Source organism: Mastacembelus armatus, chromosome 4, assembly GCF_900324485.2.
Source record: "Mastacembelus armatus chromosome 4, fMasArm1.2, whole genome shotgun sequence".
NCBI lineage: Eukaryota > Metazoa > Chordata > Actinopteri > Synbranchiformes > Mastacembelidae > Mastacembelus > Mastacembelus armatus.
In genome coordinates, this window is record NC_046636.1 from 23,728,677 (window position 1) to 23,744,843 (window position 16,167).

Genomic DNA, 16,167 nt, shown 5'->3' on the forward strand with positions numbered 1-16,167 from the left:
TGCTTTGGGAATGCTGATGGAGAAGTACAGAGAAGGCCAGAAGGAGCTGCATTGTGTCTTTGTAGATTTGGAAAAAGTGTATGACAGGGTGCCGAGAGAGGAGTTGTGGTTTTGTATGAGGAAGTCTGGAGTGGCAGAGAAGTATGTTCGAGTGGTGCAGGACATGTATGAGAACTGTAAGACAGTGGTGAGGTGTGCTGTAGGGGTGACAGAAGAGTTCAAGGTGGAGGTGGGACTGCACCAAGGATCGGCTTTGAGCCCCTTCTTGTTTGCTGTGGTGATGGACAGGCTGACAGATGAGGTTAGACAGGAATCTCTGTAGACCATGATGTTTGCAGATGACACTGTCATCTGTAGTGAGAGCAGGGAGCAGGTGGAGGAAAATCTAGAGAGGTGGAGGTTTGCTCTGGAAAGGAGAGGAATGAAGGTTAGCCGCAGTAAAACAGAGTACATGTGTGTAAATGAGAGGGACTCAAGTAGAACGGTGAGGTTACAGGGAGTAGAGGTGAAGAAGGTGGAGGATTTTAAGTATGTAGGATCAACAGTCCAGAGCAACAGAGAGTGTGGAAAAGAAGTGAAGAGACGTGTGCAAGCAGGTTGGAACAGGTGGAGGAAAGTGTCAGGTGTGATGTGTGACAAAAGAGTGTCAGCAAGAATGAAAGGAAAGGTGGACAAGACAGTGGTGAGACCAGCAATGTTGTCTGGTTTAGAGACAGTGGCACTGAGAAAAAGACAGGAGGCAGAGCTGGAGGTAGCAGAGCTGAAGATGTTGAGGTTCTCTCTGGGAGTGACGAGGATGGATAGGATCAGGAATGAGGACATCAGAGGGACAGCTCATGTTAGATGTTTTGGAGAAAAAGCCAGGGAAGCCAGATTGACATGGTTTGGACATGTTCAGAGGAGGGACAGTGAATACATTGGTAAAAGGATGCTGAGGTTAGAGCTGCCAGGAAGGAGGCCTAGTGGAAGACCAAAGAGGAGGTTCTTCGACGTAGTGAAGGGAGGACATGAGGATAGTTGGTGTGGGTGAGGAGGATACAGAGGATAGGGTTAAATGGAGGCAGATGATTCGCTGTGGCGACCCCTGAAGGGAGCAACTGAAAGGAAAAGAAGAGGTTCATTTTAAAGTTTGACTTCTACACTCAAACTCTTTAACAGTTACTTTTCAGCACAGTGACTAAGTCGTTACCACTGTTGCCTCACAGCGAGAAGGTTCCTGGTTTGAAACCCAGCAGGGGCCTTTCTGTGTGGAGTTTGCATGTCCTCCCTGAATTTTCAGGGATTTTCTCCAGGTACTCTGGAGAAAGTTCCTCCCACAGTCCAAAAACATGTATGTCAGGTTGATTGGTGACTCTAAATTGCATTTGTCTTTGGCCTGACCAATTACCAGCCAGATTAGTAGATTATTAATTCCACTGCCCACTCAATATTTGTTTAGTTTTTTAAGTCACAGTGATTAAAAGGAAGTAAGTCATTAACGCTAAATGGCTAAAGAGTCAATATGTAGGAGGCCTACAATAAACAACATATCAAAATGTCGATGCAACATTATTTTTATCTGCTCATAAAATTTTATTTTGTAACTTGTGTTCTGATGATTGCATAGAAAACGAACAATAACAACCTTCTGCAGTGTGTGCACTACCCATATAAACATGGTTTCTCCTTACGTGTGGTTTAATCACACACCCATCAATCTAAATTAATTTATTTAAAAATTAAAATGAAGAACTGCTAGACAAACAAATCTAAATAAAATCTGCAGGAGTAAATCTCACAGTGACAGGGTCACAGGTGTATTGTAGACTCTCAACCAACTTCTCAGACTGCAACCATAAGGGTCAAGAGACCAGATAACAGCTATAAAAATGGGACATGCAACAAGACATCATTATAGCAGATAATATAGCATGCTTTATAAATGGTGTGCTTCATTTTATAAAACAATACAATACAAAACAGTCTAGCACATTTTCAGGACACAGTAGTTTTCAAATTTACAAGATGAATTCAGGGAAGAACAATTAAAAACACAACATTTAGCATGAAAAAAACAGAGAAAGCTTAATCAGTCCATAAGCATATGTAGTGCAAGTGTGTGTGAACATTTAATGAGGTCACATAGGATCCTTTATTTTTTTTTTTCAATTTTCACCACTGCAGAACTGATAGAGGGACAGCATGTGTAGTACGAACAAAGTTAAATTAACTGTAAGACAAAATTAATTTTTACATCCAGTACCACTAGAACCAGGTCCATCAATTTCAGAACTGCATTTTGGGAAGAGGAATGAACTGCTTAGGTCTGCAGGTTGGGCAGGTCAAACTACATCTCTGATAAAAGCGTAGAATTCAATACTATTCATTGCCAACAGAGGACAGCAGAGAACCACTGTTAGAATCTGTTAGTTAGTCGTTGAAATTGAACAGGAAACGCTCATTTCTGAACTGGTGGTATTCATTTTGAAGGCCAAACCTACCAAGATTAAAAGATCTACCATGAGGTTTGAATAGTATAAACAGGTCACACTTTATCACCCCAAGTCATGTCTGGACTTAAGAAGAAAACTGATTTAATGCCCCCAGTTTCTAGTATAGTATTAGTATTAAAAACTACCACAGATGTTGCACAGAGCCTGACATTTTGTGCTGTAACTGCAAATTAATTCTAAAAGCACTTTATTACATTATCTATAGTAGAGATTGTATTATTATTGTTAAAACTTAGCTTCCAACCCCTATTTGTTACAGTGTCAGTGTCTTTCCTACAATACCTCAGCTCCTCCTCTCTGGCTCAGTTTCATCATGACCTTTGTTCCAGTCTGCAAGGTCTTCATCACATTAGCATTTTCCCCTCATGTCTCAATATATCAAAGTAGTGATGAGAAACCACTTAACTCCTTCCCCCTCTGGTCAGCCAAGTGATGCTTATACAACCAAAAATAGACAAGTGAAATCCTCATGACTTTTTGTGTGAGCTCAAGAGGTGAGCAGACATGTCTCTATCACATGGCATGATGTAGTGAAAGCTCTGTAAAAGCTCTGTATACAACTGGATGGGATATAATTGTTTTTGAAAAAGAGACTAGCATTAGCATTACAGTAGAACAGTAAAACTTCATTGATCACTCAACAGTACTATAAACAACAACAAGTATTTCAATGTTTACAAAATATATAATACATCTTATACAGTATACATCCGACCTATACACTGTGATCTATTCAACTTTGGGATGACTGCATCCCACCAAATATTTATTTTACAAATAGGACACACTATTGAAAGTAAATCAACTCTGTACACGCCTTCATCTGAATAGAGTATTGTCTAGTGGTTGGGTCTTGTAAAAGTGTATTAGATAGACAACAATAAGTATCGTGTACATCAGCTTACTGATTTGTCACCACGTAACTGTGTAGTCCCAGTTTTGTTTCAAACTGCTTTGACCAACACATGAACAGTAATTTCTCACTACCAAAGGTTTGCATTGAGATTACATGGTGCTTTATGTTCAAATTGGCAGTGTTGCAGAGTGTGGTCTCTCTGTGTCTCAGCAAAATAATAATAATGCTCGAAATTCCTGACTGTAGATGAGTCTAAGTATGCAGTATATAGCTGGAACTATTCAAATATGTATTGGCAAGTCCTTGGCATTCATTGAGCACCACCTCGTTTAATGAATTCATGAGTTTGGAGTTGGAGAGCTTGGATCACCTCAGATGGGGCAGAGAGGTGATATGCTTTAAAGATGAAGAGGACAGAGTTCCTTGTAGGGAGGAAGGATGGAGTTGGCAAGTGCTTTGAAGAGGTTAAAGACTGGTGGGACTCTAAGTCTTTTTGTTGTTTGGTCTTTTAACAGTCTATTCAAGATGCAAAGACATTTTTAAATACTAAGCAGATTTCCTCTGCACAATAATGTGAACACACAGCAAAGAGCAGTAGAAATAGACAATATGAAATTTATTTCATATGTTATTTATTTTCAGTGTTTTGCAGGAATAGATGTCCAGTCAAGTGTTTTATGTCTCTTTATGCTATAGCTTATGACTGCTTGTAAAAACTATCAGGGGAAAAAAGAAAAAACTGACTCAAATCAAATCATTTTCATATTGAACTTGCGTGCCCCACCCTGTCCTCCACTGGTAGCAGGTCCATCCACTTTTCTGAAGGAATATTCCACAGAGAAATTGTTCTTGTGCTGCCCTCTCCCTCGACTCCACACAAACAGCAGAATAAAACAGAAGAGGACTACACCCAGGAACATAATGCAACCCATAGCGGTGGATATGAGGATGGTCTTGAGATCCAGAGTAAACTTCAGGAAGACTCTGGTGTCATTCAGATTTGTGTCATTAAGGTCCCCAGCATAATAGGTACGGTTGCCCATTAGGGCTGCGTCTAGAGGCAGCCCACTGACAGTAAGTGTGGCAAAATAGGTGTCATTTCCACCAGCATTGCTGGCTATGCAGATGTAAGTCCCACTGTCTGTTACCTGGGCATAGCGTATTTCTAGTGTGCCTTCTGGTAGCACAGTCAGGCGGCCACTGCTCTTGGTGGTGATGCGTCTGCGCTGAGGAGAGATCCAGAATATCACTGGTGTTGGCTCACCTTCTGCTTTGCAAATAAATGATACAACCTGCCCCTCACGGGCAGATATTTGCTGCAGTTTCCTGTTGCGGATTTTGGGCTTCTGGCATGTAAAGTGGTCAAAGAGAGCTGAGTCAGAGAAAGCATTAAGAGCCCGTCCTTGTACCTCAACAGGCGTCATGCACACTGGGGAAGCACCATCAAAATTTAGGGTCTTCCGGCGCTGAAGGATCCAGAGCAAGCGGCAGTCACATGCCAGAGGGTTCGCATCCAGACGTAATGTCTCCAGAGTGTTGACAGACTGAAAGGCTCCCTCTTCCAATGTCACCAGGTTGTTAGTGGAAAGGTTAAGAAGGCATAGTTGCCTTAGACCACCCAGCGCATATGGCTGCACTGCTACTAGGTTAGTGCTGACCAGATGCAGCTCCTTCAGCCTGACAAGGTCCCGTAGTGCCCAGGACTCCAACACAGAGATAGGGTTATGGGAGAGGTTAAGGCTGGTGAGATGAGCCAGACTGCGCAGGGCAGAGGTCGGTACAGTGGTGATGTTGGTGTGTGTAATAGACAGCCAAGATAAGTTCAGGCCCTGCAGACTGTGAGGGGAAATGTACTCCAAAAAGGGCCAGTGATCAATCTCGAGGGCCCTCAGGTTTCCCAGTTTCCGGAAGTTCTGGTCCTCTAAGGTGGAGATACTGAGGTAGCGAAGTCGCAGAGTCACCAGGTTATGCAGATAAGACAAAGACTGGCCTGACACAGAAGTCAGGTTGCACCTCTCAATGGTTAGTTCTCTCAGCCCTACTAGACCCAGAAAGGCCTTGTTGGAGATATAAACCAGATCGTTGTCTCCAACCTCCAGGTTTTTTAGACTTTTCAGGTCTTGGAAAGTGAAGTCCAAAAGAATTACAATCTTATTTCCACTGAGGTCCAGTGAAGTTAAGTTGGAAAGACGTGAGAAAGCCCCCATGGGGACTAGTTTTAATTGGTTACCCCTCAGTGAAAGTGACTGGAGGTTCTGGAGACTAGAAAAGGCATTTGGTTCCAGGACACTGATCATGTTCTCACTGAGGTCTAGCTTTTCAAGGCGTGGATATGGAAGCAGGTCACCATGCTCTACCCAGCGAAGTTTATTTCCAGTTAGGTCCAGTATCTTAGTGTCTGGTGGGATGCCATCTGGCAGTGCAGACAGGCGTTTACCATAACAGGACACAGTCTTGAGCTTTGCAATGCACTCACAACGTTGAGGACATCCCTGACTCTGGTTGGGTGACACCGTGATCATCAGCAACAAAAACAGGAAAGGCAGGAGCCAACCTACATCCTGGCCCAGTCTTACCTCCATGGTCCTTCTTTAGTTTACCCCCTCCTTCTTCTGGCTGGGTGTGAATCACTGGGCCAGACACCTGAAAGAGAGAAGCAGGAGAGGAAGAATGAGATACAGAAAAACAAAATGGGAGAAAGAATGAGAAGCAAAGACAGAGACAGACAGTGAGACAAATTAATCTGACTCAATTCCCCTTCAATAGCAGTGATCAAACAGTCTAAATGAGTGGAATTACAATTACAAGTCTAATTGACCCAGAACAGCAGTGAAATTAACACTGGAGCACCAAGATAATCCACAAAGGACTCGGTCTGTATTTAGCTGCTTTTTGATGGTCGACTGTGCCTTGGAAGCACTCAGGTTTTAAAATCATATACCAATACACACACACACACAATCTCACTAATAGCTATGAGTCAGTTTTGTATCTGATGGCTGTTTTACTCTCTAGCTATTTCATGGATTGTAAATGAAATTGAAAATCTTTTGTACCCATAATACCTCATGAGACATCTTAAAATGCATTAAAAAACAATTGTGAGCATTTTAATGTTTCTAATGGCAAATGGCACAGAAGAGGTCCATCAAATGACACACATATATATAGTTTTAGGAAACAGAATACAAACAAACAGATGCAGTGCTCTGTAGAAGATAATATCAGCATGTATACAGGCTAAGTAAATACTAAGTAATTATTGTGCAGATGAAAGTAACAATGAACATTTAGTTAACAGGTATATAACACAATATGTGCAGCCACTAGTATCTCAGAGTACATTCATCAGAGCAGAAGGCTACAACTCAGTGCATCACAATAACCCAGTACATCATCTGCACAAGTCTCTGAGACATGAGGCTTATCATGACAGGAGCGTTCCTATCCTGACCTGACTATGGGTTTCATATGACACACACAGACATACACATGCACATTGCCTCTCTCCCCACACCCCACCGTCTGCTGGTGGTAATCCCTTTATAAACCCATATTGAAATACCAGCTAGTGGAATGGAAAGTAACTCTGGAAAACATATTCCATAACACAATAACAAGTGAATAGTGAGGCTGACAGCGTGTTAAGACATATTGAAAAGCTGCAACTCCCTTGACTTTAAGTGGATCACACATCATGAGGTCCTTCAACCTGTAACACGTGGTGGCTGTGACAGTTAAATAATACAAAAAGTGTGAAGAAAAAAAAGCACTCACTGATACGGTCATTGCTGTGACAACACATGAAACTGTCACTTTTGCCACTGCCCATCAGTAACAATAGATACATCCATAACTCATACACTTGCAATGAATCATATACAGTACATACAGAGTCATGCACCAGTCACCACAACCAACAGGCACAGAAGACAGGAGGAATTTTAGCATTTGGAGGAGAACTAACAGTGTTAAAGATATTTAAATTCCCTCCTGCTATTATTACAGACGACTTAATAACGTTTTAATGTCCCTCAGCCCTACACGTGTTCTAATTTACAATTCACTCCAGCTCAGAGATGAATATTCCCATTAGCCAGGCTGCCACTGAATACACTGAAAATGCCAACAGAAATGTCTCATAGCAGACAAGCAGGACATTGTTAAAAATCACTTAAAGTGACAAAATATGAATTTTTCAGATTCAGAGATCCCATTAGTACTTTCAAAAGGACACTGCTGTGGAGAGCTCCTAATATACGCTGCTAATACCCCTCACGCATACCTGCATACTTTAATGGCCTGACATGTAACCCTTCATAGTGCAGAAATGTTTTATGTCATTCACTGTGGTCCATAATGGCCCAATTGTCAATTAATCAAAAGTCTTTTCTGCATTAATGAGCAGTGCCTGGATTCTGGTTCAGGCTTTGAGACTCCTTGCAACTGTTTTGGATGCATTTCCAAAGTTTACTTTAAATACACCAAAAAATGCAGTTTAAGAAATCTTTGGCAAGATACTGTCCAAAACACTACATTTTAAGTACAATAAAAAAAATTAAATGAGCTGTTGGGGCTGGAAAACAATGCAGTTCACATACCAATACCAGAAACACGTACCAATTGAAACCTCTTTTCTTCATTCACTGGTCCAGCTGCCAGCAGCTATATGCTCAGTGAATTTAAACTGGAAATATTCAAAACTAAGTTCCCATGGTGAAAACTGTATTCATGAGATTAAGGGCAGCTTTAAAAGTTGCCCACAGCAAAGTTTTTTATTCTATATTTTCTACTTACTTTAGATTTTATTACTTTCAAGAACACCATGAAGGTAGTCATTCTAAAATATATTTGCTGACTATGGAAACAGACTGAGGGCAGCATGGTGGCTGAGTGGTTAGCACTGTTGCCTCACAGCAAGAAGGTCGTGGGTTCGCATCCCGGCCTTTCTGTGTGGAGTTTGCATGTTCTCCCTGTGCTTGCGTGGGTTTACTCCGGGTACTCCGGTTTCCTCCCACAGTCCAAAAACATGCATGTCAGGTTGATTGGTGACTCTAAAATTGCCCGTAGGAGTGAGTGTGAGTGTGTGAGGTTGTCTGTCTTTGTGTGTCTATATGTGGCCCTGTGACAGACTGGTGACCTGTCCAGGGTGTACCCCTGCCTTCCACCCGAGAGAGAGCTGGGATAGGCTCCAGCAGATCCCCGTGACCCTGAACAGGAAAAGCGGGTATAGAAGATGGATGGATGGATGGATGGAAACAGACTGTACTATTTGCATAAATGCTTAAGTGATGATCTTGCTTTTCAATCCATATACTGTGAACATGGATGTCTGAATGTGAAAGCGCTCTGCTGGCTACCTGAAACATTATTCCTTCTTCCATGAAATTTGATCAATTTGATTCCACAAAGTGTTGATCCTTGCTGGGAAACCAATGTTGCTAAAGTAGTTTTAGTGTGCAATATTTAGTGAAAGATTTCATGGTAGTTTCACAGCTTCTATGTAGGAAACAAATATGTCTTTACACAAGTGCTGTCATAAGAACATAACTACATTTAACTTCTGTGATAGTGCAGTAACAATTTTTACAATGCAGCAACATCTTAGAATTGATGAGATATGTAATAATATCTTTAAGGACTACTTTTATTTAATAACATATAGGATTAGACCAAATTAGAGAAATAACAGACAAGAAATGGATCAGTCTTTTTGCTTCAAGGACTTCAACCGCCCACCTAGCCATGCATTCTGCTGGTCTGACATTTCATCATCGGTCATGCAGCCTCCTTTAAAAACAGTAACAACTCACCTGCTTCTGCAAAAGTTCAAGATTTGTTTTTCACAAACGGCGGGTGGGCGGTGACTGAAACAGCAGTAACCACATACTTCCTCTCTTACTGACACCCTCCCCATGTTTAAAAATGTCTCCAATTTCCCTGTCACATGGCAAACTTTCCAAAGCCATATCTGGTAGCAGTCACTCACGAAAGAGCCCAGAGACCCAACCAGCAAATGCACCACAGGTCAACAGCAGGTGGAGAGAGAGGTACACACTCTCCACTATACTAGAGGCTACTGTTACCTGGTAGTAAGCTGAATTCAAAAATAACCGTCAGTGCCACATCTCTTTGATAACCCAGCAGAACAACAGCACTCTTCCCTGCTGTGCTTCAGCTCATGCAGGTGACATGGGGCAGAGGAGAGACACTGTTTCGGGGAAGAATCTGTTTGTCATGACAGACTTTCATACAGTTTTTCTATTTCATTTGCCCCTCTTTTTTTGTGTTTTCCTACTAAAAGAGGTTACGATTGGTGTTACACAAGCTGTCAATAGTGATAATAGGCAAACAAAACGCAGAACTTCCAGGAACAAAAAAGCAGCAAAGTGCCAAAAAAAAAAAAAAACATCATAAGAAAACAATACTTCAGAAGTGACTGGTGTTGGAGCTTTAACTAGGTTATGAAAGTACAATAGAGACATTACAATGTCTAGTTGATAAGACTGGGCAATTATAAATTTCAATTAAGGTAAGGTGAAGTTTATTATCCCCAAGTGAGAATTTGCACACAACAACAAATACTTAACTTAAAACACACAACACTTCCACAAGTACCCCAATGCAAGACTCACATGAGAGCAGTTCAAGAGGCTGATCGTTGTTGGGACAAAAGAGTTCTTAAGTCTATTCAACTTGCATCTGGGCAAGAATAAAAGATTTTCATAAAAACAGGGTTGACATTAAAACACCAGTACATTCTTTGATGGGCCTTGGCACAGATAGCATCAATGTGATCACTGAAAGTCTGTTCGTCATCCACAATTATCCCAAATATTTATACTTCTCCACCACCTCAACAGTCTGGTCCTGAATTATGCCTGGAGGACAATGATCATCTCTTTTCTTTTTGTTACATTGATGTTTATGACTTTTCACATCAATCACAAAAATCTGCAATAACAGGGCCATGATGAGAATCATTCTCAGTTAGAAGAGACACAATTGCACAGGCATCTGCAAACTTAATTAAGTTCCTTCTTTCATGACTGCTCTGACATTCATTAGTATATAAGAAAAATAAAAGTGAGAAAACACAACCTTGTGGGGAACCAGTATGTAAAAACACATCCATGAAGTCAGAAGCTGCTCGCCAACCTGAAATACACCAGCACTGTCTGGCAGGCAGAATCAATATGTAGTGCCGATATAAACCACAACGCTCTGGATCGACTTTGAAAGGACAATACTGTAGGAGTCTAATGTTGTCATGGCGACAGCTGCACTATCTACCTCCTGCCCCTTCCCAAAATTGCCTCGTTGGTGTAGAGTTTGAGGTATTCATGCCTGTCTTGTAGGCTAACTGTGAATGCTTTTCTGACGTTGTTACCTGATGTGTCGTGTGTCTGTATGTACTTCTTGATGCTTGTTTCTTGTAACAAAATACAGATGGCACTGGTCTGTCATTGTCAAACAAATTAACTATTTATGAAATCATTGTGAGCGTATTCAGTGGCAAGAAAGAACATATAAAACCTTCACAACTGCCTGGTTTCTTCCAATAATTTGTCACAAAATGTGATCTGATCTTCATCTAAGTCACATGTAGAGACAAACACAAAGTGTTTAAACTTAAAACACACAAACATTAACAACATTTTGTCTTTACTGAACACACATATTAAACATTCACATTGCCTGAGGAAAAGTGAACCCTTGGTTGAACCTCCTTTGGTGATAAGACCAATAACAGGCAAATGCTTTCTGTGGATCTGAGCAGAACTAGTTCATTAGTTCAGCATTAGTTCAAACACATTGTTTGTTCATAAATGTAACTGAACATCTGGCCATATTTACATGACAAATTTATACAGAATTATACAAATGCATAATTCTTTTCCTTTTTCTTGCCACTGTATTACTCATGCATCCAATAGCATCAGACAAGAGGTCAGCTTCCTTTATGTTATTATTTTTGTTGCCAAGCAACATTTGCTCATCCAGTGCTGTCTATTAGAAACAACTGTGGTGCCTGAAGTGATGTTCTATTCTGGAAATGCCTCAATATTTATACACAAGGGAAGTGAATAGATTCAAAACAGCTAGTTTTTTGCCTCTGTTAAGAGTGTTATGCTGTTAGCTATACCAGCCCTACATATTTCGCGGTCTGAGCTGTCAACAGACTGTAAAATAACAATATGGAATAACTTTGTAAGGCTACCAGGCTTAAAGAGACACTGTCAGCAAGTTTGTTGTGGCCTTTCAAGTGGATGAAAGTTTAAGAGATTTTTTTACTTAAAAGGCAAAGAATCAGATCATATAGAGCTGGGAGGCTAAGAGACCTTTCTCACAGCAGACAACACATGGTATGATTTTAGCTACTCAGCATGTGCATTTGTGTCTCTGTGGAGGTAAAATATCTGCTTTCTTTTATAGGTAATACAGCAAGAGACTCAAACTGGGCTGCCATCACAGTAAAAGTCTAAAATCAGAAAAGATGACTTGATTCTGTTCTCCCCCTCAGTGTGATGCTTGACAACTTACTTACATTAAAGAATATGTTTCTGACTTAACAAAAGCCATGATTTAGTGAATGTCTGCTGAACTATTGCTTAGGAACATTATATCTTCTCTGCCTAACATTTAGTACAACTGGTACAGCACAGTGAAATGGAATAGTAAAATTTTACTGAAAAACTCACATACAGCTTTTTTCTGTTAAGGCCTTAGCACATGTTCCCAATGCTGCCTTATGTAACAGTCAGTTTACAATATTCACTACACATCTGGATAATGACAGTCACATACAGAGACTGCCATGGCATCAGCTGTAAGCAACTTTTAGCAGTCAGAAGCTGATAGAAACAACTGGGAATATGATGCAATTATAATATCAGTAAAGAGATTTAGTGGGGCTCTTGTTGATGCCTTCACTTTTGTGATTCATCATGCAGTAAATAACAGGAACCTGATGATGCAAACAGAGGTGCTGACTGGTTGTTAGTGCCACTGTCTTTAACGTGTCACAATTCTTTATTTTGGGTCTTTCCTTATCTCAGTCTATAAAATGTAGGTGGTAGAGTGGGCCCCAAATTCATGTCCTCTTGTCTTCATGACTGAGCCCCACTTACCATCTAAACATCCTCTCTCTCACCTTTTCACCAGCAGATACAGGTGACAAAGTGAGAGAGAGAGAAAAGGGTGGTTTAAAGCTAGAAAAAAACAGTCAAGTGCAGGTTAGACAGCAACAGAGCCAGATTTAGACATTGGAGTAGGTTGTGAAGCAGCAGGGGCAGGGGGCTCAGGTAGATGTTCTGCCACCTCTATAACCCCTCCTATCAACAGCTCTTCCTGCTACATTATTTATTTCTGAGGCTACCTTTGCTTCAGCTTCACCTCCTCTTCAGCCTATTTTTGTTTAAACAAAAGCCATTAGGGCTTGAAAGACAGCAAATCAAGCTAATGGGTCTTACGCAAACATTGTCCTTTTCAAAATAATAGACTGTGAGGCCCCCACATGTTTTTCAACATGAGGACATTAGGATGGGATCAGACAGAGAATACTACTGATGGTCAGCTAAATCTTACACATTAAACATGCACACAACCTATGAATGTATGCATTAAGCTTCTCTAGTAATCCAGAAACTCTGTGTGTGTGTGTGTTTAACTAAGTGTAAGAGACAGGAGATTTAAATGTAGCCCTGTAGCTAGCAGACAGTGTATGTGTGTTTTATTTTAATTTTATGTCAGATGTCTAAGTTGATATTTTACATTTTTGTTTAAGTCAACAAATCTCATGAAAAGACCAAAATTAACAATACATGAGTCCATCTCACAAAGTTCCCCAGCCAGTCTGTAGCAACAACACCAAACCTGTTTGTTCCTACTAAAGACATACATCTTTGAAAATATGTCATGGACACATGCTGTAAATTTTTTAAAGAGATGATAAGCTCAAACAGTAGTTTTTAACAAAGATTACTCATACAGGAATAAATAGTGCATGACTATTTTCAGTGGCAGATTAATTTACATTTAGTGCTCTAGTGAGTACTGAGCAGCAGGACGGTGTATGTGGGATGGATTCAAAATAAACTACGGTGCCTATGTTTGTTGTAATGAAGGAAAATGTCAGCCCATATATACAACAGTGTGTTTTTAATCATTTTGGGGCAACAATGAAAGCACAGAGGAATGAGCTATGAAATACCGAGCTTTAGACAGACAATACAGTATTTGTTAGCAGGATCAATTCATTTGTTTTGGTCTTTTAATGGGATTTGGGACAATAGGAAATATATACAGAATGTCACCAGGCTTATCCTTTAAAAATCATGCAAAGAGAAATGTATCTATTAATTCACTGTGATGTACAACATTGTTGCCAAGCATTTAAGTTGCAGCCAACAAATGAGCAGGTGTGTAAGTATAGCCAAGAGTGTGTAGGTATAGCCAAGAGTGTGTAGGTATAGCCAAGAGTGTGTAGGTATAGCCAAGTGCTCTCTACAAAGGCACACAGGCCAAGGCAAAACATCCACAAAAGCTCCTCAAATGGCTGCGCTCAAACTGATTTCTCTCATGCCCACTCGTGATTTACATAAGCATGACTCCGTATGTGTGTGTGTGTTTGTGTGACTATGATGTGTGTGTGTGAGTGTCCCACAGAGAAAACACATTACTCATTTACACTGAGGAAAGCCACTGTCAGTGTCCATCAATCCATGTAGGGAGACTCTGAAGCCGCTGGCAGTGCACGGTTCTGGTAATACACATATATACACACTGCCATTGCACACACTCATGCTCACCTGATGAGAGAGAGCCCTGAGAGAAAAAAAAAAAAAAGCTGAGCCGCTTGTTCCCTTTTATGTCCCTGTAACTTCCACCTTGCAGTCTGGCTGATGGATCGTTATTACTGGCAGGGCCATGGCACCCACCACAGGCTATAGGACACCAAGTCCCTTAGCAGAGAAGACAAGGAGGGGAGTGGGGGGGGGTGATCACATGGAGTATAAGTATAAGCACCTGTGCTGTATGTATGTAAGAGTAAGTGCAGATTTGAGGTTAGAATAAATAGTGTGCATTTACATGAATGTATATGTGTAAGTACTAGATCACATGTGGCTTTGTCCAGCAGCTGTGAACACTGGGTTGGCAGGAGAAGTCAGAAGTTGACGGATGAGGGACACTGTGGGCAAACAGCCCATTTGATTAATGTAGTTTTGTTCTCAGGTGCTGCATCAAAAAACTGCAGCAGATAACTGATCAGATATGTCAGAAATATCCATTACACCTCAGCACTGCATGCAGACTGATATGAAACGCAAGTTTAAATGTGCCAAATGGGATTTTCATTATGATAATGGATTGCAGCAAGGTTCAAAAATTGCAGTTTCTGGTCTTTTAAAAGCTTGAACAGTAAAACCAAAGGACACAAAGGGGTGATTAAGATTGTGTCTTGCCATGTGCCATGAATCTTTAATGAGACAGAACTGTTTCAGGGCCTATAGATGTAAAGGCTTCTACGAACAGGAGCTAAATAATTTACAACATTATGCTGCGTGGTCATGACCCACTAAGATGGAGACTTTGACCTTAAATGGAGCTGCAGTAGCCAGAAATTGAAAGGCAGCACAGAAAAAATATGAACTTACTGCACATGATGGACTGTTACTGCACAAGCTTTTCCTCTTTGTCATACTTCATAAACTATTGTCAGCTTGTAGTTTAAAAAGAAAACATGCATAGACACATACATTATTTAACAAGAGACATGTGAGCTGCCAAATGTCTCTGAATAATTATCAGCATGACATTTTTAAAATAACATCTATTTTAATGAGGTCATTAATCACACTAATTAATATGAATAAATAATGCAAGAGCAATGCTGATTTAACCTTCCCATCTTTAATGTACTTTAGAGTCATGACAGGTTATTTTTCCTAATTAATATACAGTTTTATGCAGCAGAGTTGATCCAAAATAGAATCAGATGATCTGGTTGAATTCTTTGTCAGTTATTAGGCAGCATGCCTCACGAGTCTGTATTTTTTGTTGCTTTATTTCAAATAAAGGGTCCTGTTTCCTTGACACTGTACCATTCATCTTAAGTTCAAAATCTGAATGAAAGTTTCCTGTACATGCTTCAACTTTGCAACTTTCACCATTCTGTGTTTACATTGCAATTTTGTTGAAATTATGAACAAAATATTTAAAACCAATGGCACCATCCTTAGATCAGTGCTATACATTTGAAGAATTTTCAGAATTTTTTTAATATGTCCCCCTGAGTATTCTGAATAAACTATTTAAAAACACACCACAAACTGTAACATTTTCTGGTTTTATTAAGGCTTTTCGTGGAAATCATTCAACATGAGTAATGTGAGAGGATAGCTGGGGCTGTAATGCGATACTAACTCATATTTCCACTTTATACTTGTTCAAAATTGAAGGCTAAAACAAATTTTGGGGTTCCTTCACACACACTCCGTTACAATCTGAACCCTCCAAGCACAGTCAGTTTGAGTTAACAAAAAGGGATCCATGGCTCAAAAGAACATTAAGTTCGATGCCAATCTCTGAGGGCCCACAGGCCGTCACTGTAATGCAGGGTGACACATCTTCTCCTGGGCACATATACACACTCAGCGATGCCAGTCAAGGCTTATTGCAGCTTCAGCAGTGTTATCACATCAACACACGACCTAACACACTTTCATTAGCAACGTTCTGTAACAGGAATTCATTACTGTGCTCCATCAATTTAGGCCTATTACATGGGTGGCAGACTAATTTATCCTGTGATTGTTT

The 16,167-nt window shown here is 40.5% G+C and overlaps 1 protein-coding gene across 3 annotated transcripts in view; it reads right to left on the reverse strand.

Moving 5' to 3' along the window:
- Nucleotides 1-2,586: 2,586 nt before the first annotated feature.
- Nucleotides 2,587-16,167, reverse strand: part of lingo3a (leucine rich repeat and Ig domain containing 3a) — a 33,308-nt gene continuing 19,727 nt past the window's right edge. The window contains exons 1-3 of one of the 3 annotated variants that reach the window (XM_026305456.1): nucleotides 7,969-8,205; nucleotides 5,925-5,991; nucleotides 2,587-5,846 (exon numbers count right to left, since the gene is read on the reverse strand). In XM_026305456.1, the coding sequence (XP_026161241.1) occupies nucleotides 4,098-5,846; nucleotides 5,925-5,930 (1,755 nt within the window). In that variant the 5' untranslated portion in view covers nucleotides 5,931-5,991; nucleotides 7,969-8,205 and the 3' untranslated portion in view covers nucleotides 2,587-4,097. Of the gene's footprint in view, nucleotides 5,992-7,968; nucleotides 8,206-16,167 lie in introns of those variants that run through there. The other 2 variants (XM_026305454.1, XM_026305455.1) reach the window with 2 other exon arrangements.